Source organism: Onychostoma macrolepis, chromosome 08 (genome assembly GCF_012432095.1).
Source record: "Onychostoma macrolepis isolate SWU-2019 chromosome 08, ASM1243209v1, whole genome shotgun sequence".
Classification (NCBI taxonomy): Eukaryota; Metazoa; Chordata; class Actinopteri; order Cypriniformes; family Cyprinidae; genus Onychostoma; species Onychostoma macrolepis.
Genome location: NC_081162.1, coordinates 24,795,823 through 24,822,946, shown reverse-complemented (window position 1 = coordinate 24,822,946; position 27,124 = coordinate 24,795,823). Strand labels below are relative to the sequence as shown.

Below are 27,124 nucleotides of genomic sequence, written 5' to 3'. Positions count from 1 at the left end.
TATTTGGGTTGAACTGTTCTGGAACAGTGTTGTAAATACAACTTAACCACTGATTTCTAGTTGTGTCCTCTTTTGGAAGCCCAAACAAAGTAGTTTCGCTTTCATAGCGAAACACAGCATCTCCAGGACATGGCGAGAATAAAAATCACGCCCTCTTTCTTTGTGTAAACATTTGGAAAGATTTGTTATGCAAATCTTCCCACACAGTGACGTAGACATGTGGGGGCGTGTTTAAATGAGCCGTTTTAGGAAGGCGTGGACAAATCTTAACTTTTATAAAGAATGTCTCTTTGGGTTTGAGACTTTAGTCTTTGCAACTTTAGGGATCTTATCTATGCATGAACAGCTTGTAACACTCCAAAGAGAAAGGAAAACTTGAAATCGCATCATATGAGCCCTTTAATTATCTTATAACACTGTAAGGAATGGTTTTTCAAAAGTTGTAAATAAAACACATTTTCAGAGTATGTTTTGCAAGAAAAATATTTCAATTTTCTTCACTCTTAAAAATGCTGGGTTATTTCTGTAAACACATTGTTGGGTTAATTGTGCTGGGTCGTAATTCTGGGTTGTTTGCAGTACTGTAAACACATAGTTGGGTTGTTAGTGCTGGGTCAAATGACTGCAAGGGGTTCTTTCACCACTGAACACCTGGGTTGAGTTATTTTGACCCAACCGGTTTGTTTATTCCTCTTCATCGAATTTTCTGGATTCTTCACTCGTCTCGTCGTCAGACGGTCAAGCAACTCGCAGCAAGCAGGATTATAAGGTAAATTAATATGATAATATGATTATTTACCTCTATTTTTATAAGCTGTGGTGAGAACACACTGATTTCACGGTTAATGTAATATTTGATCTGTCGCTGTGCGGGGTTAATAGCGTTATTCTGTGAAACGTTAGCCGCCTACATTTTTTTGTTGATAAAAAAGGCCTCAGCAATCTCTTTATCGTTATATAAAAGTTATATATATAGGCTATATATTAGTTATATATATATATATATATATATATATATATATATATATATATATTGTGACGGATCAGTGGCCCTCCCCCTCATTATCATCACCACCCCGTCCCTTATTCGCCGCCCTTCACCAGGCTCCCGACTGGAGTGGGTGGATGAGAGGAGGGGCGTGGGATCAACGCGGGCTGGCGGCGTGTGATGAGGCACAGCTGGACTGAATGAAGCCTCATCACCGCCGCTGTTAAATGCCCAGCGCGCCTCTCCTCGAGAGACCGGTCTCTTCCCCCGTGCATGCACGCTGGTGTCCTCGTGGGTCCAGGAAGGGTGCGTAGAGGGACATCGCGCCACCGAAGACGTGAGCTGCCGAACCCGCGGTCCGGACGAAAGCCGCACCCGTATTACGGCCGTCGGACCAGGATGTCGGGCCGTACAAGTCCTGCCAAAGGCCGTGGACGACGTGTAAGAGCCGCCGCTGTGATGAAGCCGCCGCCCTCGCGCCCCGGACCCGAGTGGGAGCGCGTGCGGCCGCCGGACTCCGCCCCTTCCCTGGACCCTTCCCCTCCTGGAACACTGCCCTCCTGCACAAGCCCCGCAGCACGACGAGGACACCAGACCCCCTGTTTATTTTGGACACTTCTTTCCCTGGACACTTTATTTTGTTAATAAAAGCCTCTCCGAGGCCTGACGCCACACCCACTGTGTCTGTCGTTGGCTCCTCCCGTCACAATATATATGTGTGTGTGCGTGCAAACTTTTATATTTTAACGCCTCATGGAAAAGGTATACCTATCGTTAGGTCAGAAATAACTAACAGTTAACTTACTGTCTGTGTAAAGTTTCTGTGTGGCTTTGTAATGTTTTTTCATAATTAGATCTTTTCGTACTAAAATTTATCTTTTAAGGTCTTTTTTTCCAAGTAAATGTCTGCGACGTGCCGAATCCAACAATAACTTATTTTCGCACTCTTTTTTCCTCAGGTAACTTTAGCTGCATTAGCTACCCTTAACGTTAAACCACAATATTGCAGGTATGTAATATTATTCTTAAATGGTATGTAATATTCTTAAATATTTTACTTAAAATCTTGTCTAAAGTTAGACTTAATCTCTCATGGTGTTTGAGGTCCTTCTTCCTCTGTTTTAGTGAATGCTTTTGTTGCTTTAATCAGAACACAAGTTTATCCAGGTTAACAGTAAGTTAGAGAGGCTATTCCTGCGTCCCAATGTGCATACTATCCATCCTAAATTCTATGTGATAGTAGTAATTTTCAATACTATTTAGGGCAGATAGGGTGGATAGCATGCACATTGGGACGCAGGGCATGTAATGTGTTCTTTATGTTACTGTTAGAAATAACAATTTGTATTTGAGATTGATGAATAATAGGCAGATCACTGGATTTCCAGGCTGGCATACTGTATGGTTTTGCTAGCTTTTAACCCAGTTTTTCATCCTTATTTTACAGAATTTGTTTTGCCTCCCAAAAATTTGAGAAATGGTGGATTCGCAGTAATGGGTCTACAAGCATCCCAGAAATCTTGAAGGAGTTCCCCAGGCTTCTAGAAAAACTTGGCATGGTAAGAAATAATTTACATTTTATGGTTTCATTTACAGAAATTTGAAATGGTTAAATTGTTAGTGGGGTTGTGCAGATAGACGATAGTATAGTGTATTGACGATAGTCAGAGATATCGCTGAGAGCTGATGTCTTTGTCGATAGTCAAGGCAATATTACAGGAGCTGCCCCACATCTTTAAAATTTGAGCACATTGTTTTCTGTGAGTGTACACAGCAGCAGCACCTCTGCCAGAACGTCACTAACATCTTTGATTGTGAGATCAGTTTCACAGCTTGCACTGTATTATTCTTATGGTTTAGATGCTAAAAGGAAGAGTGCTTTCAAAGTCCTGCCCGCTCTGCTTCCCCAATCAATATTCAAGAACGGAGGAAAGGTCTTCAGACCCACAACCACAGAATCCTGGAAGTCATTCATTTGACGTACAACCTGTAAGTTTCTTTTACTTTTTCTACTGTATACACAGTAGGGTACAACGGGGCTAAAGGCCCACCTTAAGAAAAAATTTGGTATTCACAGCGCTGCGCAATTAAAATGTAGAATTTCCGAAAAAATATATACGTTGTATTGAACATTAATGGAGCAACAGATTTTGTGTGAAAATAAATCATTCAAGTTGTTTATTTTGTTTAAAAATCTTATAAATGTATGAGGTGACAAAGGGGGCCTTTTACCCCACACACAGGGCACACAGTATTGATACAAATACTTCAGCTAAAATAATGTTTTTTTTTTTATAATGTCTAAGTTAATACTTGTTAAAAACAATCACTTTAGCAAAGTTTGTACTGTTTTCTGCTTAATTTAAAAAAAAAAAGGTGTTCAATAAATATAGGCCTACTGTCATTAAAATATGTTAATATAAAAAATATATTTTAAAATACAGAAATAAAGTCATTTTAATAAGTAAAGATTCTGAAAGTATTGAAGGAGATCCAATAATAATTGAAAATATATTTACAGTAGTAGGCTAACAACAAATGATATTTTATTATATGATAAATATCATGTTTTTAAATATGATGGTTTAATTCTAAGCATTGTGATTATCTCTAATATGGACACATACATAATATATATGATATTTATATCAACATAATAAATTATATTTACCATCTAAATCTAACCATGTCATGTGAACAAATGGAAAAGTCAGCCATCTTTTAATTATCATGTTAATTACTGCGCCTTTAGCCCCAACAGCAGTGGTGCTTTTTACCCCAAACACATACTTTTACATATTCTTTCTTTATTTAAAAACTGTTGCTTTAATTATCTTAAGCAAAACTGAAAATCATAAAGAAGGCCTTTGTCTCAAAATATATGCATTATTTTTAGCGATTCTCATTTGCTACTTAAATCTACAACATTTTAAAAAACATAAAATATAAGATCAAGTAAGCACAGAATCAACTTTGCACTTCTGCGCACGATCGCGTCAAAGATCAGACAAATAAAATCGTGCATGTTGAAAAGCGAATGTTTTTCAAAGTGCTACGCCATGTTTTTGTGCCATCTAGTGGTTTAGATGAAAATAATATCAAAGGTGCCTTTTACCCGAGACACCTTTAGCCCCGTTGTGCCCTATTGTGCAAAAGTTTTAGGCCACTAGTATTTTCAACAGTTAAAATGGTTTTAAGTCAGTTATTTCTATCTTTTGCTGTAGTGTGTCAGTAGGAAATATCAGTTTACATTTCCAAACATTCATTTTGTCATTAATTGTAATAATCCAGTGAATGTCTGACAACAGCCAGTGCTCCACACAGATCGGATCTGACCATCATCATCCATCATTTATGCCATGTTGGTTGGATGAAATTTAGGTAGACAACCAAGAAGTGCCAGTAAGCAGAAAGAAACCTAAATCAGTAACACAATAAATATTTAGTTTGAGCAACCTTTACCAGACCCAGTTCACAGGAAAACCCTGATGGTTTGGCTGATTTCCATAAAATACACTTAAACATTATTTATTTAAGTCAACTTAAATGTTACAACTTGTAAAAATGTAAGTTATGTTGCAAGACTAAGTGTCGTGTAATTAACAGGTGGGGACCAACACGGTGATGCAGTCCTGTGCATTTTGTGCCTTGGTGACGAGACAGCGACATCCCACACCTTCGCCATTGTTTCAGGCCACGCCGTTGAAACGAGGCTTGTTTCAGACTTGTTGCTTGAGGCTGTTTATCTTTTTCAAGTCCTTTTTTGTGCTTGATGTTAGCTACACTAACATCTTCCTTCCAGGAAATTTCTCCAGCATGCAGTATATCATATTGATGGACATGAGTCTTCATGTGTGAAGTATTTGAGGGCAACAGTTTTTTCTGGCCACTTGTAACGTTTTAATTTTTTGTCACATGTATTGTCTATTGTAGGTCTCTTTGTTTGGCTTAGGTTTAATGGCACAATGTTTGGACTGATTCTCATGTGGCAATAATCAATTTCATAGTGTTATGATGCTGCAATGTTGACAAAGAATAGGAATCTACAGTACCTAGTTCACAAAGTTTTGTGTTTTAAAGAAACTGATCTACAAAAAACATATTTGTGTCTGTAGGGATTGGGTGTAATGCGTAACAGTATAGCACCCATTCAAAAAAATGTTTAAAAAGAAATGTGAAAACTCATTAAATTTATATTTACAGTTGCATTTTTTTGTGTTGTGTAATTGTATTACAGAAAAATAATAATTTTACATTTCTTTGTGATTGTTATTTATTATTATTATTAGTAGTAATATTGGTAAATATAAACGTAGCAAGGCAATGAGACAACAAATAACCCAATGTTTGGGTAATGTTTAACCCAGCAACACAGTTAACCTGACCCACTGGTTGGGTTAAATAAACAACCCAGCATTCTGGGTCAAATGGCTCAACCCAGCACTTGGGTCAAAACAACCCAGCGCGTGTTCTGTCCCATAGTTACCCAGCGGCTGGGTTAAGGTTGGGTTATTTTTTAACCCAGCCTTTTTAGAGTGTACTTAAAAATTTAAAAATTCAGTGTGTTTGTTTCTTTTTAATTTTTTGTGAAATTTACGACCAGTTTCTGGGTGAAAACGGTTTCTACATCAAATGTTTAGGTGTTTTTATGTCTGACTTATTTGTTTGTGTACAAAATATATGTCTTATTTCTAAACGCTTACATTTGTCCGTTTTGATTATTTATCACGTCTGTGTTTCAGATGCTCCAGTGCCCGTCATCACAGTGTACCAGCAGATGGAGGACAGAGAGCATGTGATCGTCATGTGTTCGTTTGGAAGAAGGTTTATTGAGAGCTCTTTCCAGCTGTCAGTGGACTATGAACAGAACTACACCCTGAAGAACCCAGCATGCATTACACATGAAGTGTGTGTGTTTAACATCACTGTGAGGCCTCCTGTTTCCCTGACATGTATACATGAGATCATTACCTTTGGAAATGAAAGTTATCTGCTGAGTGAGACCTACGGTCAGTCTGATAAAATAATGATGTATCTATAGATGCATTTCTGTGAAAGATAACAAAAATTATGATCATTTTCTGTATGTACAATCAATGGCAGATATAATATGTACACATATAAATAAACATCTTCTGTATTTATCATTTTCATGCAGTCTTAGAGAATCATGATGGAGTATCTTCATTCTACATTGGCTTTTTCTCCTTCGTTGTTGTTGGTGTCATTGTAATGACTGCTGCAGTGATTGTGACCATCATTAGAAGCAATGCACAAGGTGTGTGTTTTGTCAATTATTCATGAATTTATAGCAACAGTGGATATTATGAAATGACCACAGTCAGATCAAACCTAAACTAAATCAAACTGCAAACTCAAAATAGCAGTTTAATTTGTTTCAACACAGATTTACTCTCTGAATGTAAATATTGATGTACAAGAGAAAAACAACATGTATTTCTATGTTCTTTCATGACAGATTCCAATAATGACTATGTGGATGTCTGAATAATATATAGCGGATTACTGATTATGTAAAACAGACATAAAGGATGATCTGATCTGGAGGGGGGCAGCTTCTCATCTTCCTAAAACAAATAAAATGTCATTTACACTGAAGAAAAAAAATAGTGTAGGATTTACTTTGTAATTATTAATTAATAAATGTAGCTATTTTTGAGTGAAAATTGCTTTAAAGAAACAGCAAGTTCTTAACACATTGAATTAAACAAGAAATCTTGAAGTATAAAAAGTGAAAAATTTGCCTATTTTCTTGTAAAACATACTTCAATAACCTTTGTTTTAATACAAATTTTTGAAAGTCTTTTTTTCTTTAATAATCTATCCTGTGGAAGCCAGCTTCCACCACAGACAAATAAATAAAAAAGGTAATTGCCACTTTTTATTTCACAAATCCAATATTTTTTTTGCAATTCTAAGTTTACATTTCCCAATTGAGTTTAAAGTGCCCCTATTATGGATTTTTGAAAATTACCTTTCATGCAGTGTAACACAGCTCTGAATGAATGAAAACATCCTGCAAAGTTTTAAAACTGAAAGTGCACCATGTATAAAATTATTGTCTCTCAAAAGAAAGAGTCAACTCTGAATCACTGAAACGAGTCATTTTTAAAACTAATTCCAAGCCGTTTCATGTTGACATCAACATGAAACAGCATATTGCCCGCCCAATTGTTGGTCTTTTCATGTTGGTCTGAATGAAAATGCGAATTCATTCTTTGCCACTAGGTGCCGTTTTTGGAGCGGTAAAAATAGCTGTTTCTGTTGGCGCCGATAGCCTCGTGGGCAGCGTGTTGACATGTAGCGCCGTTGCACTTCACAATTCTGACTTTTCTTTTTTTTTTAAGAATTGCGCATTTATAGCTCACAATTCTGAGGGGAAAAAAGTCATTAAATTTTTTGTAATTCTGTGGTGGAAACAAGCTTCCATATAATATCCTTCATTCAAAACAAATTATAAAAATGCTATGGTACGCTTTTAACTAAGTGCAAGTTTTAACTTTATGTGATACATACACAAATATGGCAACTGTAAGCTTGTGGTTGTGTCGTCAGACCAGATGATCTGTCCTGATAGCCACAACCCTTTTAGAAAGAAAGGAAAACAACACAACATCTTTAAACTGCGCAAATTAGGAGCTTTTAATTCTTAGGTGCATCTATTATAAGTTATTCATCCACATATGGAAGCAGGCATTACATCAGCCTTAGCTGGTGAACAATAGGCTTATTAGCTCTTAAAATCAGCCTCATTTTGCAAATCCAGCAGAAATGTTTAAGTATGAAGTTAAGGTTTGTCATGAGAACCACTTCTGCTTTGTCACATCTACTCTGCATATTCCAAATTAACACAGAGGAAGTCTCTATGTCAGACTCTTCGCCCGTATGTATATCTCAGAAAGCTGTCTATAATCTACGACAGGATGAACCAACTTTATATCTATTTATTGGCCCTTTCATCAGCTTTCAGTAAGTGGATTACATTTGCCTCGAGTTAATATAGTTTTGCTGTGTTTTTGTATAGATTAGCCTGATGCATTTGACCCAGATTACAATACAACGACAGGTGCATCGTCTAATAACTTTTTACACCTTTATGCTTGCATGCTTTTTCAATATTTTACAGTACATGGATAGAATATAATTTTTCAAAGAATCAATACAATTTTTGCTGCCTTTTGTAAAAAATTGGTCTCATTCACTGGACAGTGGTTCAATAATCTACCCTTTAATGGCACACTGTTTAAGGACTTGAATCAATATTTTACTGAAAATGTTATTTTTTAAAAAATAATTTAAATTTGAAACACACCTTAACTGACAAATCTGTTGCTCTGTAATAACAGTATTAACCAAGTTTCCATCCAGATTTTGCGCTGTTTTGTTATCGACAAAGTGAATGTGCGGGAAAACAACTTTGCTATATTTGCCGTCTCCAGCCTGTTTCCATCCAACTGGTGTTTTACCGATGAAGTGGTGTGCGTGATGACGTCACGAATGACGAAAACGAATTATTGCATAAGTTTTGGTGTAAAGAAAGAAATCTGCCCTTGAGCCGTTTCCATACATCATTTTATGTATGTCGCAAATGATCTACCTTTTGTTTTCCACGTGACATCCCCTACCTAAAAAAAAAAAAAAAAAATGGAGAGAGTATTCAGACAGTTTATTGAAATTTGTCAGCTTACTGTTATTTTAATTTCACAAATAATTGCAATTGTACAAAATATCCGAAGACGACAGCAGAATGAAGCAATTGCTCGTCTGATAGGCCTAGAGCTCGAAGAAACTACCCCAATGCGACGAAGCCCATGGGCGTTGGAGAGACCACGCAATAAGACGTTCTGGGAGGAGGTGGTGGAGAGACACTTTACAGAAAGTCTCTGGCTGAAACATTTTAGAATGACATGGCTGACGTTTGAGATTTTGTGTGGATTCATTGGTCCTGGTCCTGATGTTGCACCCATCACAGGTTGCCAACGACCACCGGTTCCAACCCGAAAGCGGATTGCCATCGCCCTTTACAAGCTGGCAACCTGCGCCGAGAGTAGTGGGAGAAACGTTCGGGGTTAGTAAAACTACCGTCCATCTACGTGTATACGCTGTGTGCACTGCTATTAAAGCAAAATTAATGTGGCGTTATATCAGACTGCCGACTGTAGTGGAGGCCAATGATATTGCATACCGCAATTCCTTGGTGCATCTTGTGCCACAGGTTTACGGTGCGCTGAATGGCACGCATGTGCCTATTCTTCCCCCGACGGAAGGCTACCGTGGTTACATTAATCGCAAAGGGTGGCCATCTATTGTTCTCCAGGCCCTTGTTGATGACAGGTGCATGATACGAGACATTTGCATTGGCACTCCTGGAAGTGCCCATGATGCAGCTGTGTTTGCAGCCTCGGATTTGTACAGGTGAGCCTACCATTCAGCATCTTTCCCAGTGTGATGATAACTGAATTAGTACTGTGACCTGCTTGCCTTAAGATTTTTAATTAAAACTAAAATTTGAATAAATACAAAATAATGATGTTTAATCAACAAAGAAAACAATATTATCTGAACAGAAATAGGTAATCTAAATTTATTTGACAAAGTTGTGATAAATCATTAAAAAAAAATGTTTTCATTAAAAGTGTGGTCAAAGCTAACAATTGTTGTTCAATGTCTTAAAGCTGTAAATATGAACTATACACTGCACATTCTACAAGACAATGGTAACATGTAAATTCACTGGTTTTATTCTAGTCAAAAATATTATTTAACATAACTGAACATTATACCAACAGCATACCATATTTTTTATGGGTTAAATCCAGTTGAAATAGCTCTTTAAAGTAACAATTAATGATTACCACTTTTTACAGTGTGAAAGTAATGGGGGTATTAAAGTTAATATGAATGGGAAAGAATTTCACATACATGCTAAAATATCTGCCATTTAATAAAATAAAAAATGTTTAGATAATGAAAACACAAGGTGTGTTGAATATTTTGACTGGCACAGTAAATGACCTTTGCTGTATTTGTATTAATCAGACACCCTGAGAGACACCCCCAGGCTACAATTGATGTGGAGGGAGTTCAGGTGCTAGTAGCAGGAGAGTATCCACTATTGCCTTGGCTCATCAAAGGATATTCTGGACCCAATTTGTCACAAGAACAAGCAGCATTCAACTCTTACTTGAATGGATCAAGGGTTAAGGTGGAGACAAGAACTCCGATTAACATGGAAAATATAGGGTAAACGTACCAATTAAGCTCACCAAATCTACATTGAGACATTTTTAGTGCACAAGATATTGGTTTTAGTACAAAAAGTTATGTTAAAATAAAATATTAATCTCCCACACAAAAATATTTAATTTTATTTTAAATGACAAAAGCATTTCAATTAAGGGTGAGCGATATGGGAAAAATATCATATCACGATTTTTTTTTTAGAAACATCAATTCACAATTTTATCACGATTCTTTGTCATGTTCGTTTTACTATTTTGCAAGTTGTATGAGCATTACAGCCAAACTAATTTCCCTATCATTCCTAGACAAAGCCATTCAAGGTAACAAAAAAAAAAAAAAAGGGGAAAAAAAAGAATGGCAGATATTTAGGCCAAAGTGGGTGAAGATAAAAATCTCTGTCATTATTTTATCTTTCTTATTAAAAAATAAGAGCAAAGATACACATTACAAATACAAATAAAACAAACAGTGCTTTATTTTCAGGTACAATAGGTGTATTTAGCGTGAATGAACAAATATAAAAATAAAACACTATATAGACTGATTCCTAAAGCAACTGTATTAAAGTTTTTCAGTCAGGAGTAGTGAGTGGTTTTGCTCCTTGCGTTTTGTTTTATTAACGTTAAAGGAATAGTTAACCCAAAAATAAAAATTCTGTCATCTGTCTGTCAATTCTGTCATAGTGTTTTATTTTTATACCATTTACTCAAAAGTTGTTTTAAACCTGAGTGAGTTTCTTTCTTCTGCTGAACATAAATGCTATTTGAAGAACGTGGAAAACCAAACAGTTGCTGGTCCACAGTGGTTTACATAGGATTTTTTTCCTACTATCAAATTCAATGTGGACGAGCAACTGTTTGGTTACCCACATTCTTCAAAATATCTTCTTTTGTGTTCAGCACAAAAAAGAAATTAATACAGGTTTGGGACAACATGTGAGTGAGTAAACAATGACGGAAATTACATTTAAGGGTCAACTATCCCTTTAATGACAGTCGGCTGCATGCTTAATACTGTCCCTTTAAGACCTGCACGCATCTAATATACAGGCACGAATCCGTTTCTCTCTCAACGGTTTACTTTCATTTCGGACATAACCAACTGAGTCTGTATGTAAACATTGTGTGTTTTAACAGTATTAGCACAAAAGATAACTTAGTTCAGTACTGTCCTTAAAGGGTACATTTTTGTACCCTTTAAGCATGCAGACTGTGTCTCAGCGTCTTGTGTTTCCCCGCCTCTCGTGGCCTTATTTGGAGTTCCTGTCCTTGTTATGTGTTCATTGGTTAATCAGTCCCCAGCCCTGTGTTATTAATTATCTAGTCTCCCCAGTGTTCTTAAGCCCTGTGTTTCCTTGTCTCAGTGTTCGGTCTTGAATGTCTGTAGAGTCATATGTTGTCAGTGTAGATGTCAGTGCAATGTCTGTAATGTTAATAGATTGTTGTAATAAAGTCCTTTGTTCCATGTCTCCTCGTGTCCCTGGCTCCAACGACTACGTGACAAAGCACACCCCTGTTCCCATTAAGCACACATCATGTTTTATTAAAAATTCTTGTTTATTTTAAACAACCTTTTTAAAGAATAATTGAAAAATATTTTTTTGAAGGTACAAAGTCAATCACAAAAAAACAGAACACTAGAATCAAGCAACAAGGCATTCAATTTGATCAGTTATATTCATAGTGTCATTTAAGCACATTGCAACATCTAGACTAGTACACACTCAGCTAAGTAACACATTCAAAAATCAAATAAAACAAACCAATAAAACGTTTAATTCATGGGGATGAACACTGAAACTAGCCTCATTATGAAGCCTCTTTTTAAATGGATATCAACTTATCTATAGTCTCTTATGGCTGGAGTACACTACACAATTTTTGCCCTGATTTTCCACAGATTTACAGTCTGGAGAAGTTGATGCTAGTTGCCAAAGGTCAGAGCCAGTCTGCAGATTTGAGTTAACAGATTCTATAGAAAATCGATTAACTTAACTTTAAGTGACAACCATCAGTTCATATGTAAAGTCTGTTCATGAAGTGTTTACATAGACGTTCAATGTGGAAGAGCTTAAAGAGAGCACACTTGGAGCAGCAACAATTTTTAATAAATTTAATGTAATATTTATTCAAATGACAGGATTTTGCTAAATAAATAGTCTAGGTCATACGTATTTTAATATGAACAATTATTATTAACAATATCTATGAAATTATACTTATTGTTATTGATGTCACACTGAAGCTGTGTGATTTTCATAGTAATGTACCCTTTAAGCTCACCTTACAATAATATGAAATCTTAAAAAATTACAGCACTGTAAAACCACAGACTAGCAATAAACTGTCAATTTATAATATTATGGATGCAAAAGTACAAGCCAGTAATGCCTGTGAAGTAATATATTAGCGTAGCACACAATCTTATACAGCTAGTCAGCTAACTGTGTTCTGTAGCATCTGCGCTATGTTGCTATCTTTTGGATCTAACTCTAATTAATTCCCACATCCAAGTTCCAGGTGATAATATGCAAAAGTCTGGACATTAATCTCTTAATTTTACAGTAAGTAGTGAAACTTACCCAAAATAAAGGCTTAAACATCTAAAAAATGCACATTTAAGGGGCTCCTCTTTTGGTGAAAGTTTTTAGACCGCTTTCAAAATGGCCACCAGACAGTGGGAACACATGGAGATCCATATCTCAGTGTGCAATGGTCCGAATGACTTGAAATTATAGGAGGTATTTAGTAGCAAACATATCAATTGGTTAAGACATCAAGTATAGGATAATAAATATTTTTTTCTTTTTATAATCTGAGCACAAAAATGTGCTTAATAGGTACGTTTACCCTACCTTTTATCACATGTTGTGGCGTTGCGTTGCATGTAGTTAGGAGGACACGGTGTTATGTTTCTGACTGATCAACATATGCAAGTGTCAGCCCTGAGCAAGTTCTCTGAGAGTGGAATACTGCAGGTCACCACAGGCTCTACGAGAATGCAGCACTGTCTAGTCTTCCACTGCACCTACTCCCCTTTCCAGATCCCTCCAGAGGATCAACAAAGTTGAGGCTGTTGGCATGTATCTAGCTCAGCATTCACAATTTAACACGTTTAACAACATGTTAGTGTTATACCCGTTGTTGGGCAAGGTAGTGAAAGATTATTAAATGTTTTTAAATGTGTCAGATGGTGTATTTTTCTTTCGGTAGTATATGGTAGTAGTGTTGTCAAAAGACCCGGTTCTTCGGTACCAAGTCGGTACTAAAAAAATGAAAACGTCACAGTACCAGGTTTCTTTAAGTACCGTGGTACAAAGTACCCGGTCAACCCGGTTCTTGATGCGCTATCCGAAAGGTGCGCAGATGCACTCTCTTCATAAAAGCACTGAGACGTGGCGACATCATCAAACTAACAAAAGGAAACACATCAAACTAACAAAACACTTTAAAGACCGACACCCGGATCAAATGAAAGAGTACAAGCAGGTAAGTTTCAATTTAATATTTAGATCTTCTGTTATGAATATTATTCCATATTTTAATTTGAATGTCCGATTTAAATAAACATAGCCGTTATTAGCGGAGTTAGGCTATGTTCACACTTGGCGTCTTTTCTGAAGCTGCCAGCATCTGTTTTACATTATAATCCTATGGAGTAAACCGTGTTTTCAAAAAAGTCCTGAGCGCTTTTTAAAACGCCACCACCGGCGTCTTTTTCTGCAGCTCAGAACGTTTTATCAAGTTGAAAAAAAGTTCAACTTTTCTGAAAAAAAACGCCCTACGTCAAGCGCCTTTTTGACAGCTGACCGATGACAAGCGAGTGGCGAGTCGTTTCCATTACAACAAAAACAACAGAAAAAAGGAGAAGATAGCCGGTAGACAGATCATACTAGTTTCGGAGCACAAGGAGTTGTATGATATGAGTACAAAACTGTATCTAGTCTAAAATATGCTGCAAATGGCGCGCTCCCACAAACGTTGTTGTGAACCGACATTACCCTCCCCATTAATTTCAAAAGCCAACTTTAACTTCAAAAGCTGACATTTCTGCAGCACACAGCGCTAGGCTGTGCAGCTGTTGTTATAGCAACAAAAGACGCCCTCGGCTGCTATTTGTAACCAAAACGCTGCCAGCTTTTTATTTGACTAAAAAAACGCTCTTGTCAAATTTTTCTTATCAAAAAAGACGCCAAGTGTGAACAAGCCCTTAATCGTTAGCATAAGTGCGGCTAACGCTAATATAATGAGCATTAGAATTAAGTTTCTTTATTAACTATTTAATGCGCCTATACATTTTATTAGGGTAAAAAAAAACAGGAGGACATATACACACCAGGGTTTTAAATTAATTGTGAATCTAAAATATGTGTCTTAGAGAATGTACAAATGGTTAACAGTGTTTGTCTTATCAGTCCGTCAGAAAAGCAGTTCTGGGCTTTTTTTTTTTTAGCTAGTTGTTATTCTTGGCTGGATAATTAGCAGGTTTTAAAAGCCCTTTAAAATTAAATATGTAGCCTACACAGTTTGGATTAAATGAAAGTACAGTCAAATTTTATCTCCTGTATAGACTTTACAATAATACCATTCATCAACATGACTTCATGTTATTATCTAACATCAACTTACAGTGAGTGAACAATATATTTTTTACAACATTAATTAATGTTTGTGAATGTTATTTAATACAAACACTTGATCATTCATGTTTGGTCATTGTGCCTTAAATAATTTTAACAGATTGAACTTTTGATTTTATGTATTAGTAAATTTTGAAATTAACCCTAACACCCTGTCCTAACTACACGCGACGCGACAAGATTCCAGCGACAAGCAATTTGGGTGTCCACACCAGACGCGACGCGACAGAATCAATCAAATATCACAGCCAATCAAAAGCGTGTGTGGGCGGGCTCTCTCTGGAAGCGCACTGCCCTCGCAACGAAATGGATACATTTATAATCTAATTCATAAATATTAAACCTTTTTAACATTATTAAATGTACATACTGAGTGAATGATAACATCTCTGGTTCGCGGTGAGTTCACAGTTTTAACGGACATCTTTGCTTTAATTTATTTTCAAGGTAAACTAACCGTTGTTGCTTTCAGTATGGCTATAAGGTCACATAATATGATATTTAAACTCATATTAGACACGTTTAACTTTGAATAAAGCATATAATCACCTGAGATTATCTACGGTCATATAGTTTGTATGTTGTTGTTCCAGCCGTGACATCGCGGAAATAGAAACTGTTTCTAAATGAGAAATTTCGCGTGTTGCTGTCGTGGCTAGTTAGGACAAAAACTCTGATTAACATGGAAAAGATACCTTTTATCGCGCGTCGTTATGATTTAGTGCTGTATAAATAAAACTGAACTGAACTGAATTAACCACAAATGCAGATCTGCTTGATATATATCTGATGTAAACTTCATAAACACGTTTTTATACAGTAAGACAATTTGTGATTGTGATTATTTTTTTTATTGATTGTCACCAAAATGGGGCCATTCAAAACCTTTATAAAGTTCTCCTTCCTCTGGAAACTGTCTTATAAAATATAGGCAACTTTTAATTGAGAAACAAAATTATTCAGATTGTTTTAATATTCAAATCTTTAATTTACTATTTATTTATACATAAAAGTATTTAACTGATCTATAATAAATGATCTCTGCCCTAAACATACTCCTGACTGCTGGCCTGGAGAGGTCCGTGCTCGTGTCTGAAGTGCATATAGGCATATATCTGTAGCACATATGGGTTCAGACAGCAAGCCTCAAAGCCTGGGTGCAGAGTCAGGCACTGCACATTGAGTGTGGGGCTGACATTCTCCACTAAAGCCCAGTATGTATCTAACTTCCTGCAGCACTGACCTTCCTCAGTTGTGACCATGGCCTCGCTTTTCCTATACAAGCACCTACTGTATGAAACACCTGTTTATCTTCCTCCCTCCCTCGCTCTCTCTCTCTCTCTTAAACAATTTAAGTGTTGGAACGGAAAGAACTTGTGCCTTGTTTGCACACATCTGAAGTGCAAGCATGAGCACAGAGAACAGCAGACCTATTTTGTTTGTTCCTATTTTATTACTGATTGTTTACTTGTCTTTAACACTTTAATATTTGAAATGTATATTAGTCTAGTTGTTTTTGCTGTGGTACTTTTGTTAAAAGCATAGGCAAAAAGTTCCTCTTGTAGGCCTAAGGCCCCGATCACACCGAACGCGTTTTTTAGGTCTGAAAACGCGAGGCGTAATTTCACCATGAGGGCTTTTTTTGGTGACTTTTAAAAAAGAGCAGTGCGCTGCATTTTTTTATGTTGCTAGGCAACCACCAAAACAGCTGTCCTGTCAGTCTAACCAAAGCTAATAGCGCGGGCGCTCTAAAATCTTTGGTTTTTGCTGTTAAGTAAACTGTCCTATTAGCAGAAACCTTAAAAATACAGGTAATCCGTGACAGACACCAAAAGTTTCTGTTTCGAGGCGCAGCAGGGAGCGAAAACGTGAGGCGCCAACAGAAAACAATTCCAAAACGGCGCCTCTCACTGCAAAAAACGTGTTCGGTGTGATCGGGGCCTAAGTGTTCTGTAGGCTGCTGATTTTTGCTCATGTTATTCAACTGCAACAGAATGCTTTGTGAAAAGACACAGAATAAATGTTTGACATCTAAAAGTTTGACTTCATTTTTTTATATTGGATTATTTATCTTATTGGAATCGAAACTAGGAATTGATAAGAATTGGAATCGATAAGCAGAATCGGAATCGACAGAATTCAAACGATACCCAACTATTTATGAGTGCTGATGCAGTGCTCTGTCCTATTTAGGGTTGGGTACCGTTCACATTTCAACCGGTAAGGTATCGTTACCTGAAATTCGGTACCGGTACCTTTTTTCGGTACTTTACTCTCTGTGTAATAACAAACACATTTATTGCAGGGAAAAAATAAGTCCAAAACTTTCAATTTCAACATTTTGAACAATAGGGCCCTACAATTTTTTTTTTTCCCTTCCAGAAATTCTTGTGTGTTTTATTTTTTTCTGATAATCAAATGAAGGCATGAAACATTTATTTATTTTTAATCAAATTAAAATGAAACCCTTTTATTTTTTGGCAAACAAGCAGAGGTTTACTGTTAAATTAATACATGGTAGAAAAATTGTGTGAACATTCCTATATTTTTTCTACAATTAAGTGGTTAATGTGGTTGTAATAATTATTTTGATAATTTAATTGTTTTATTTAAATTTGACAGTAAATGGAATATATAAAGCAGTGGTTCTCAACCGGTGGGGCGCCCCACCGTTGAGAACCACTGCTTTATATATTCCATTTACTGAGTAGGCTACAGGATGGGAGGAAAAAAACCTGAAAAAAAAAATGTGTAAATTTTTTTTAGCACTAAACTACTGTCATAAAAAGTTATAGTTTTGTATATACATAACTCCTGAATAAAAATTCAAATGTGTTTGGACTGATTTAAAAAAAAGAGTTTTGAACAAATTTGATTGGTTTGTCGATAGTGAGCGCAAATGCAGGTGATAAGCGGTTTTATTAAGCGAGTCATTGAGTCGTTCATTCAAACGATTCGTTCAAACGGCCGATTCATCAAGAATGAGACAGATGTTTGTGCATGGGTCATTGAATCTTTGACTCAACCGATTCGTTCAAAACACTGAATCATTCAAAACACGATCGAGTGTTGCTGTGAGATGCGCTATGCTGTGATCTTTGTTTGGATTCATCAGATCTATTTTCGCTGCTAAAATAGACCAAAACAATCATTATTTCGTCTAAAATGTAAGTGACTTAATATTATTAACTTGTTTGTTAAACTGTCATATGAAATCAGTGTCACATTTTCAATCGTGAGGTGATGGTAAATTAAGTGATGGTCAATTGTCAGCTCTCTTGGTCGTCAGGTCGTGTGATGTATGTTGCTGAACTGTATTCAAATGTTATAAATATAAAAACACCACATTTTGAAATTTAACTGCAGTATGTCAATTTAGTTTATTTGTGTGTGTCATAGACTTTAGAAAACGGCGCTCATTTGTTTGATTTCTCGTGAGGTTTTTATATATATATATATATATATATATATATATACAGTGAGGAAAATAAGTATTTGAACACCCTGCTATTTTGCAAGTTCTCCCACTTAGAAATCATGGAGGGTCTGAAATTGTCATCGTAGGTGCATGTCCACTGTGAGAGACATAATCTAAAAAAAAAATCCAGAAATCACAATGTATGATTTTTTAACTATTTATTTGTATGATACAGCTGCAAATAAGTATTTGAACACCTGTCTATCAGCTAGAATTCTGACCCTCAAAGACCTGTTAGTCTGCCTTTAAAATGTCCACATAAACTCCATTTATTATCCTAAATTAGATGCACCTGTTTGAGGTCGTTAGCTGCATAAAGACATCTGTCCACCCCATACAATCAGTAAGAATCCAACTACTAACATGGCCAAGACCAAAGAGCTGTCCAAAGACACTAGAGACAAAATTGTACACCTCCACAAGGCTGGAAAGGGCTACGGGGAAATTGCCAAGCAGCTTGGTGAAAAAAGGTCCACTGTTGGAGCAATCATTAGAAAATGGAAGAAGCTAAACATGACTGTCAATCTCCCTCGGACTGGGGCTCCATGCAAGATCTCACCTCGTGGGGTCTCAATGATCCTAAGAAAGGTGGGAAATCAGCCCAGAACTACACGGGAGCAGCTGGTCAATGACCTGAAAAGAGCTGGGACCACCGTTTCCAAGGTTACTGTTGGTAATACACTAAGACGTCATGGTTTGAAATCATGCATGGCACGGAAGGTTCCCCTGCTTAAACCAGCACATGTCCAGGCCCGACTTAAGTTTGCCAATGACCATTTGGATGATCCAGAGGAGTCATGGGAGAAAGTCATGTGGTCAGATGAGACCAAAATAGAACTTTTTGGTCATAATTCCACTAAACGTGTTTGGAGGAAGAAGAATGATGAGTACCATCCCAAGAACACCATCCCTACTGTGAAGCATGGGGTGGTAGCATCATGCTTTGGGGTGTTTTTCTGCACATGGGACAGGGCGACTGCACTGTATTAAGGAGAGGATGACCGGGGCCATGTATTGCGAGATTTTGGGGAACAACCTCCTTCCCTCAGTTAGAGCATTGAAGATGGGTCGAGGCTGGGTCTTCCAACATGACAATGACCAAGCACACAGCCAGGATAACCAAGGAGTGGCTCTGTAAGAAGCATATCAAGGTTCTGGCGTGGCCTAGCCAGTCTCCAGACCTAAACCCAATAGAGAATCTTTGGAGGGAGCTCAAACTCCATGTTTCTCAGCGACAGGCCAGAAACCTGACTGATCTAGAGAAGATCTGTGTGGAGGTGGGCCAAAATCCCTCCTGCAGTGTGTGCAAACCTGGTGAAAAACTACAGGAAACGTTTGACCTCTGTAATTGCAAACAAAGGCTACTGTACCAAATATTAACATTGATTTTCTCAGGTGTTCAAATACTTATTTGCAGCTGTATCATACAAATAAATAGTTAAAAATCATACATTGTGATTTCTGGATTTTTTTTTAGATTATGTCTCTCACAGTGGACATGCACCTACGATGACAATTTCAGACCCCTCCATGATTTCTAAGTGGGAGAACTTGCAAAATAGCAGGGTGTTCAAATACTTATTTTCCTCACTGTATATGTATATATATATTTTATATATTTATCCGTGAAAATGGTTTGTCTTGGGACCGATGCGTTGGCCTATGCACGGATGGTGCGCAGGCAATGACGGGGCGTGAGCGTGGCCTAGCTGCTCGCGTTCAGCAAGTAGCTCCACTTGTGAAATGGACATATTGCATGGTCCATCGCGAAGCACTAGCTGCTAAAAAAATGCCGGTTCTTTTTGACAACGTGCGGAACCAATCCGTGAAAATGATAAATCTCATCAAATCACGGCCACTAAACTCTCGTTTGTTTGGGGTCCTCTGCCAGGAGATGGGGTCAGGGCACGAACAGCTGCTTCTGCACACTGAAGTTCGCTGGCTCTCCAGGGGGCGGGTGTTACAGCGGTTGTATGAGCTGCGAGAGGAGGTGAAGTGGTTTTTGACAGAAATAGGGGCCACCAAATGCAATGAACCAGCTTTGGGAGGCCCAGCTTGCAAAAGGTTGAGAACCCCTGATATAAAGTATACTGTACAAAAGTAATACAAGAGTAATATATTTCTGTTACATATTAAACCGCACTTTTATTTTGACAGGTTGCAGTGAAGTTTCTGTGTGTATACAGTATGATATGATGCTAGTTTTCTCAAATGAAATGGTAAAATTCTCATGAAGTGACTCTCACAGCCTGTAAGTTCATGTGTTCATGTCGTCATGTAGTGTGCTTCAGTATTTGTGTAGTAAACAAAACCACGTCTCCGCCATTCATACATACCGAGGCTAACGGAACATGCAGGATTCATTTTTAAACCATCTTTTTGCATTTTAATGCACTAGTTCATATCGCGAATCGAATTAAGTGACAGACCTTCTTTTATTCATTTAATTTTCATTAGGCTTGTTTGAGATGCGCCTCGCCTGAAATGTAGGCGAGAGTAGGCGGCTGCAGTGAGGGGAGGAGTGAAATAAGCGCAGTCAAGACGGACAGTTCTGCCCTCTCGAATTGGAACAGATACCTACGAGATCAAAGGCAGATATCGCGTTATTCTCACTCATATGCTGTGCTGCTGATAAACATGATATCATTTCAGTTCTGTTGCTTTTATATGAATATAAATATGATGAACAAGACACTCAAAGTGCTTGCTATTTAATTCCATACGAAATTTTAATTCAAACATGTATTTTAGATTTTTATAGAAAATATGACAACAATCATATATCTCACACAGAGATCGCACTGTCATAGCGTTTGGGAATATTCATGCACAATTTAAATACATAATAGCATGAAATCAGATTAAAAAAATAAAACATTTTAGAAGAGAACGCAGCATCACAGTTGTCTGAACCAATGAGCATTAAGCTGTGTCGTCAGTCAGTCGTTTCCCATCATGCTTTTGATCAGCGCAGTCGGTGGAGAGCAACTGCGCGTGACTGCTCAATCCGACACAGCCGCCTCGCCATCGCGAGAGTTTTTTGGCACAAGTCAGCATGACATCAGAGCAAGGCGGACATAACGCGGACACTTTTCTAACCGGCATGCATCTCGTGGTGATCACCGGTGATCGGTTCTGCGCAGATTTTTCTCATCTCAAACAAGCCTATTGACGCCGACGCCCGGTGTGAATGGGGCTTAAGTTTATGCAACAGGCCCCCAGCCAGATTTTTTACCACATTCAAAGATAAACAGATTTCAGACTTTGTACCTAAAAGGGCACTGTGAAGCGGACCCTGATGGTCCAAAGAATTTAAGATTCTATAGGGCTTCAGACAACACAAGTGTCTAGTTAGTAACCTTGATGTTTTCCTAATTTGATTTTTAGTAAGAAACTTTACACAGTATAGAATGTTCGATGTGCTGCCTTTTACAGTGTCTAATATCATTTTCCATAGATTCAGAGACCAACTCCTTCCTCATCTACAACAAGGACCACAACAAATGTGTGTATGCAGTGAATGCTACTGTGGTACAGGCTGCACCATGTGATGTATCATCAGAGGCTCAGCATTTCCGATGGATTTCCTCTTCACAAATCCTCAATCTATTTTTTAATCGCTGCTTGGGGTCAGAGGAGGTCAAAGACTGGACCAAAATTATCCTTCTGCCCTGCAATGATCTCAGTCCAATGCAAACCTGGGAATGTAAGGAGGAAAGCTTGTTTGGTTTGAAGGGGCATCCTCTGCACCTGAACTATGGAAATCATGATGAGCCAAATGTGATGCTGTTTTCGGGAACAGGTGTTTGGAGTCGCTGGCTGATTTATGGGATGGAAGAAAATTTGTGTTCTTGTGGAAATCAAGGTATGACCAAAATTTCACCTAACAGGACATTTGGACAGCCATTAAAGGAACAGTTCACCCCAAAATTTAAATTTGCTAAAACTTTACTCGCTCTCAGGCCATCCAAGATGTAGATGAGTTTGTTTGTTCATCAGAACAGATTTGTAGAAAATTAGCATTACATCACTTGCTCGGCAATGGATCCTCTGCAGTGAATGGGTGCCGTCAGAATGAGAGTCCAAACAGCTGATAAAAACATCACAATAATCCACAAGTAATCCACACCACTCCAGTCCGTCAGTTAATGTCTTGTGAAGTGTAAAGTAATAATAACGCTTTCTCCAGTAAAAAAAAGTCGACCTGTTGTTGTCCTATAACATCAAAATCCACCCACATATTTGTTTAGAACTGTTTTGGGCTGTTTTTGCTTGTAAACAATGGTTTAAAGTTAGAACTTTAATGATGGATTTGTTTATTACAAATATGCAGCTTTTCATTTCACAAGAAGTTAACTGATGGACTGGATTTGTGTGGATTACTTGTGGAAAGCTGTTTGAACCCTCATCCTGACGGCACCCATTCACTGCAGAGGATGCATTGGTGAGCAAGTCATGTTTGGGTGAACCATTCCTTTAAGACCTTATAATAATGGCTGCCAAAATGTTAAATTCCTATCTAATAGGTCTATTATGAATTTCCCTATGTTAGCATTTGTTAAACTTCATATAGTCATTTTAGCTGTTTAGATCAAATTATTAAACCATTCACTCGTTTTCCTCTAATTTCGTGTCTCTGTGTTCTGCAAAGATATAGGCCTATACAAAAGGTAGTAATTCATGTGGGAAATGCCAGTTCTAACCACGCAGATGCTGTTAACAGTGTTTTTGCTTTGTAGTCTTTGATCATCATGAGGAAGGAGTATCTTTATTCTGCATCTGCTTTTCCTCCTTCATTGTTGTTGGTCTCTTCAGCATGACTGCAGCAGTGATCAGGACCAACATCAGAAGCAAAGCCAAAGGTCTGCCACAAAAAGCCTAGCAAATATCCAATTCTCTTTTTTTCATCCAATGCTAATGAAAAAAAAAAAACCTCTTATAGCTGGTCTGAAAACTGACAGTCCACACACTAACAGACTGTGTATGTTTCAGGTAACACAGGCCCTGCCATGACATTCACCAGCAAACAATATGAGAATGCATAAAGAACCTTGCAGCTTTCTGAAGAAAGAACATAAGAACAAGAAGAGAACGCAAAACAACCATGAAAAAATAAATAAAAAACATAAATAAACATCTCTTTTCTAGTTGAAATGCAGGAGAAGGCAAAAGAAACAACCATGAATATAAATAATGATTTAATTTGAAATGAATTTAGGCTACACTTTTATTACAATAATATATGTTACATCATTTAAAAATATACAACGCCCTCCACAATTATTGGTACCCCTGGTTAAGATGTGTTCTTAGGCTTCTAATAATTTTTTTTTTTTTTAACAATGTAGAACCACAATGTAAAAAAAAAGAGAAAAATCCAACCTTTAATTGAAGTTAGGGGTGGCAAAAATATCATATCACGATTCACGATTCTTTGTCATGTTGGTTTTACGATTTTGCAAGTTGTCTGAGCATTACAGCCAAACTATTATAAAGACAAAGCATTTCAAGGTAACAAAATATAAAAAAGAATGCCGGATTCTTTGGCTAAGGTGGGCGAAGATAAAAATCTTTCATTATTTTATCTTTGCTATTAAAAAATAAGAACAAAGATACACGTTACAAATAAAACAGTACTTTATTTTCATGTACAATATGGGAGCATTCAAAAATTTAATGAACAATAGGGCTTTGCAATTAATCGCATGCGATTCTCATGCGCATCTCGTTAGTAAAGCCGGTTCCGTGATTGGCAGTAAATCATCATCACCTGCTTTCAAATGGAGCTGACAAGCTAGGCCAATCACGGAACCGGCTTTACTAACGAGATGCGCATGAGAATCGCATGCGATTATTTGCACAGCCCTAATGAACAAATATAAAAATAAAACACTATATAGATTTATTATTATTATTGTTATTATTATTATTAAAGCAAAACAACTGTATTAAAGTTCTTCAGTCAAGAGTAGTGAGTGATTTTTCCCTTTGTGTTTTGTTGTTTTATTAATAAAGGAATAATTTACCCAAAAAATAAAAATTCTGTCATCTGTCTGTCAGTTCTGTCATAGTGTTTTATTTTTATACCATCATTTACTCACTCAAAAGTTGTTTTAAACCTGAATGAGTTTCTTTCTTCTGCTGAACATAAATGCTATTTTGAAGAACGTGAAAAAATAAAGAGTTGCTGGTCCACAGTGACTTTCATAGTATTTTTTCCTACTATCAAATTCAATAATTCAATAGGACCAGCAACTGTTTGATTACCCACTTTTTTTCAAAATAATTATCTTCTTTTGTGTTCAGCACAACGTGAGTAAATAACGACATAAATTAAATTTTAGGGTGAAATATTCCTTTAATGTTTAGTTCTGTCCCTTTAAGACCTGCACAATATACAGGCACGTATCCGACTTTCTCTCAACTGTTTACTTTCATTTTAAAACATCACATCAGAACAGCACGTGAATGAAATGTTTAATGGCTCTAAAGCACATGCAAATAATGTACTTTTGTGAATGTGAATAAGTGAAGTGTCCTGTGAGAGTAACTCAACCGCTGAGTTAACACTGATGTGAAAGTATATTGAGACGAAGGTGCCAGAACTGCAATGGACAGAATGCACTGTAGCACAATACTACGATATTTCTTTAAAAGCAGATCGTGGAGACATTTTTATCGTCCACTATCAAAAATCGTCATATCGCACAACCCTAATTGAAGTACATTTATTCAGTGGAAAAAAATCCCACATTATGAATTTTGTTTTTTACATGAAATCATATGTGCCACAAATATTGGAACCCCTGATGTTAATACTTCATACAACCCCCTTTTTGAAACAGGGCCACAGCATCACAGATCCTCTACCATACTTCACAGTGGGCATGAATCATACTCATCTTTTGACCCACTTAGAGTGTTCCTTGACAAAAACCTCTATCTTAGTCTCATCTCACCAAAGCACACGGTCCCAGTTGAAGTCCCAATACCGCTTAGCAAACTCCAGACGTTTACCTTTGTGATTGTAGGTGAGAAAAGGCGTTTTCCTTGCATGCTTCCCAAACAGCTTGTTGGCATGTAGATAGCGTCTGATGGTTGTTATGGAGACTTTGTGACCCCAAGATGCCACTCCTTTCTAACTCTTGTTTCTAACAGTGAGCTTTGGAGATTTTTTTTACTTCTCTTACCATCCTCCTCACTGTGCGTGGTGGCAAGATAAACTTGGGTCCTCGTCCTCTGACTGTAGATATGGGCAAGATTAGGCGAGTGGCTATTTTCTAGTAGCCATTTCCTGACTTATGAAGGTCGACACTAGGGTTGTGCGATATGACCATTTTTGATCGTGGACGATAAAAATGTCTCCACGATCTGCTTTTTAAGAAATATCGTAGTATCGTGCTACAGTGTACATTCTATCAGCTGCAGTTCTGGCACCACCGTATTATTATACTGTACAACGCCACATATATTCACATCAGTGTTAACTCTGCGGTAGTTACTCTCACAGGACACTGCACTTATTCGCAATCACAAAAGTACATTATTTGCGTGTTTTAAAGCCTTGCCGGTTTAACGTTTCATTCACACTCGTCTGACGTGAGCCCGTACACCCGAAGCGCGCAAACTAAAAAGCCTGTCTAACAGCGCCTGATAACTGAACTAAGTTATTTTTTGCGCTAATACTGTCAAAACACACAATGTTTACATATAGACTCAGTTGGTTATGTCTAAATTGAAAGTAAACAGTTGCGAGAAAAACGGATGCGTGACTGTATATTGGATATGTGCAGGTCTTAAAGGGACAGAAATAAACTTGCCGACTGTAATTAAAGAGATAGTTCACCCTAAAATTACATTCCTGTCATTATTTACTCACTCACGTTGTTCCAAGCCTGTATTAATTTATTTCTTGTGCTGAACACAAAAGAAGATATTTTGAAGAATGTGGGTAACCAAACAGTTGGTTACAGCAACTGTTTGGTTTTCCACGTTCTTCAAAATAACATTTATTTTCAGCAGAAGAAAGAAACTCATTCAGGTTTAAAACTCATTTTGAGTGAGTAAATGATGGTATAAAAATAAAACACTATGCCAGAATTGACAGACAGATGACAGAATTTTTATTCTTTAATGTTAAAACAACAAAACGCAAAGAGAAAAAATAATACAGTTGCTTTAATAGGAATCAATCTATAAAGTGTTTTATTTTTGTATTTGTTCATTCAATTTATTGAATGCTCCTGCTAAATACACCTATGGTACCTGAATATAAAGCACTGTTTGTTTTATTTGTATATTATGTGTATTTGTAATGTGTATCTTTGTTCTTATTTTTAATAACAAAGATTAAAATAATGACAAAGATTTTTATCTTCGCCCACTTTGGCCTAAATATCTTCCATACTTTTTTATATTTTGTTACCTTGAAAGGCTTTGTCTTTATAATAGGGAAATTATTTAGGCTGCACTGCTCAGACAAAATAGTAAAACCAACATGACAAAGAATCGTGATAAAATCGTGATATTTCTAAAGAAAAATCGTGATATGATATTTTTGCCATATCGCCCGCCCCTAGTCGACACACATCTGCCTTACTTGAATGGGGTGTTCTCTTGTCTTTCCCATGTTGAAGAGTGGATAAGAGAAATAGGCCTCTGTGTCACGTCATATTTATACCACAGGGAAACAGGAAGCCATGAATTAAAAGTTTCTAGATACTCTGATCAACTTTAAAAACTACAGTAAAAATTA

General features: G+C 37.1%; 2 protein-coding genes across 6 annotated transcripts; both read left to right on the top strand.

The window, feature by feature from the left end:
• The first annotated feature begins 1,010 nt into the window (after positions 1–1,010).
• Positions 1,011–6,603, top strand: LOC131545885 (uncharacterized). The gene is made up of 8 exons (XM_058785087.1): positions 1,011–1,750; positions 1,948–1,997; positions 2,436–2,547; positions 2,849–2,977; positions 4,595–4,700; positions 5,731–5,997; positions 6,147–6,266; positions 6,468–6,603. The coding sequence occupies exons 1-8, from the start codon at positions 1,742–1,744 to the stop codon at positions 6,494–6,496; spliced, it is 822 nt and encodes a 273-aa protein (XP_058641070.1). The 5' UTR covers positions 1,011–1,741; the 3' UTR covers positions 6,497–6,603.
• A 1,271-nt stretch (positions 6,604–7,874) lies between these two features.
• Positions 7,875–23,982, top strand: LOC131545986 (macrophage mannose receptor 1-like). 5 transcript variants are annotated; one of them, XM_058785245.1, is made up of 5 exons: positions 7,875–7,978; positions 21,827–22,075; positions 22,172–22,234; positions 23,109–23,231; positions 23,362–23,982. In XM_058785245.1, the coding sequence occupies exons 1-5, from the start codon at positions 7,933–7,935 to the stop codon at positions 23,412–23,414; spliced, it is 534 nt and encodes a 177-aa protein (XP_058641228.1). In that variant the 5' UTR covers positions 7,875–7,932; the 3' UTR covers positions 23,415–23,982. The 5 variants fall into 5 exon arrangements, 3 of the variants coding, with proteins under 3 accessions (XP_058641228.1, XP_058641226.1, XP_058641227.1); XM_058785243.1 differs by having other exon boundaries at positions 21,827–22,234; XR_009272559.1 differs by lacking the exon at positions 7,875–7,978 and adding an exon at positions 11,992–12,992 and having other exon boundaries at positions 21,827–22,234.
• The last annotated feature ends 3,142 nt before the right edge of the window (positions 23,983–27,124 follow it).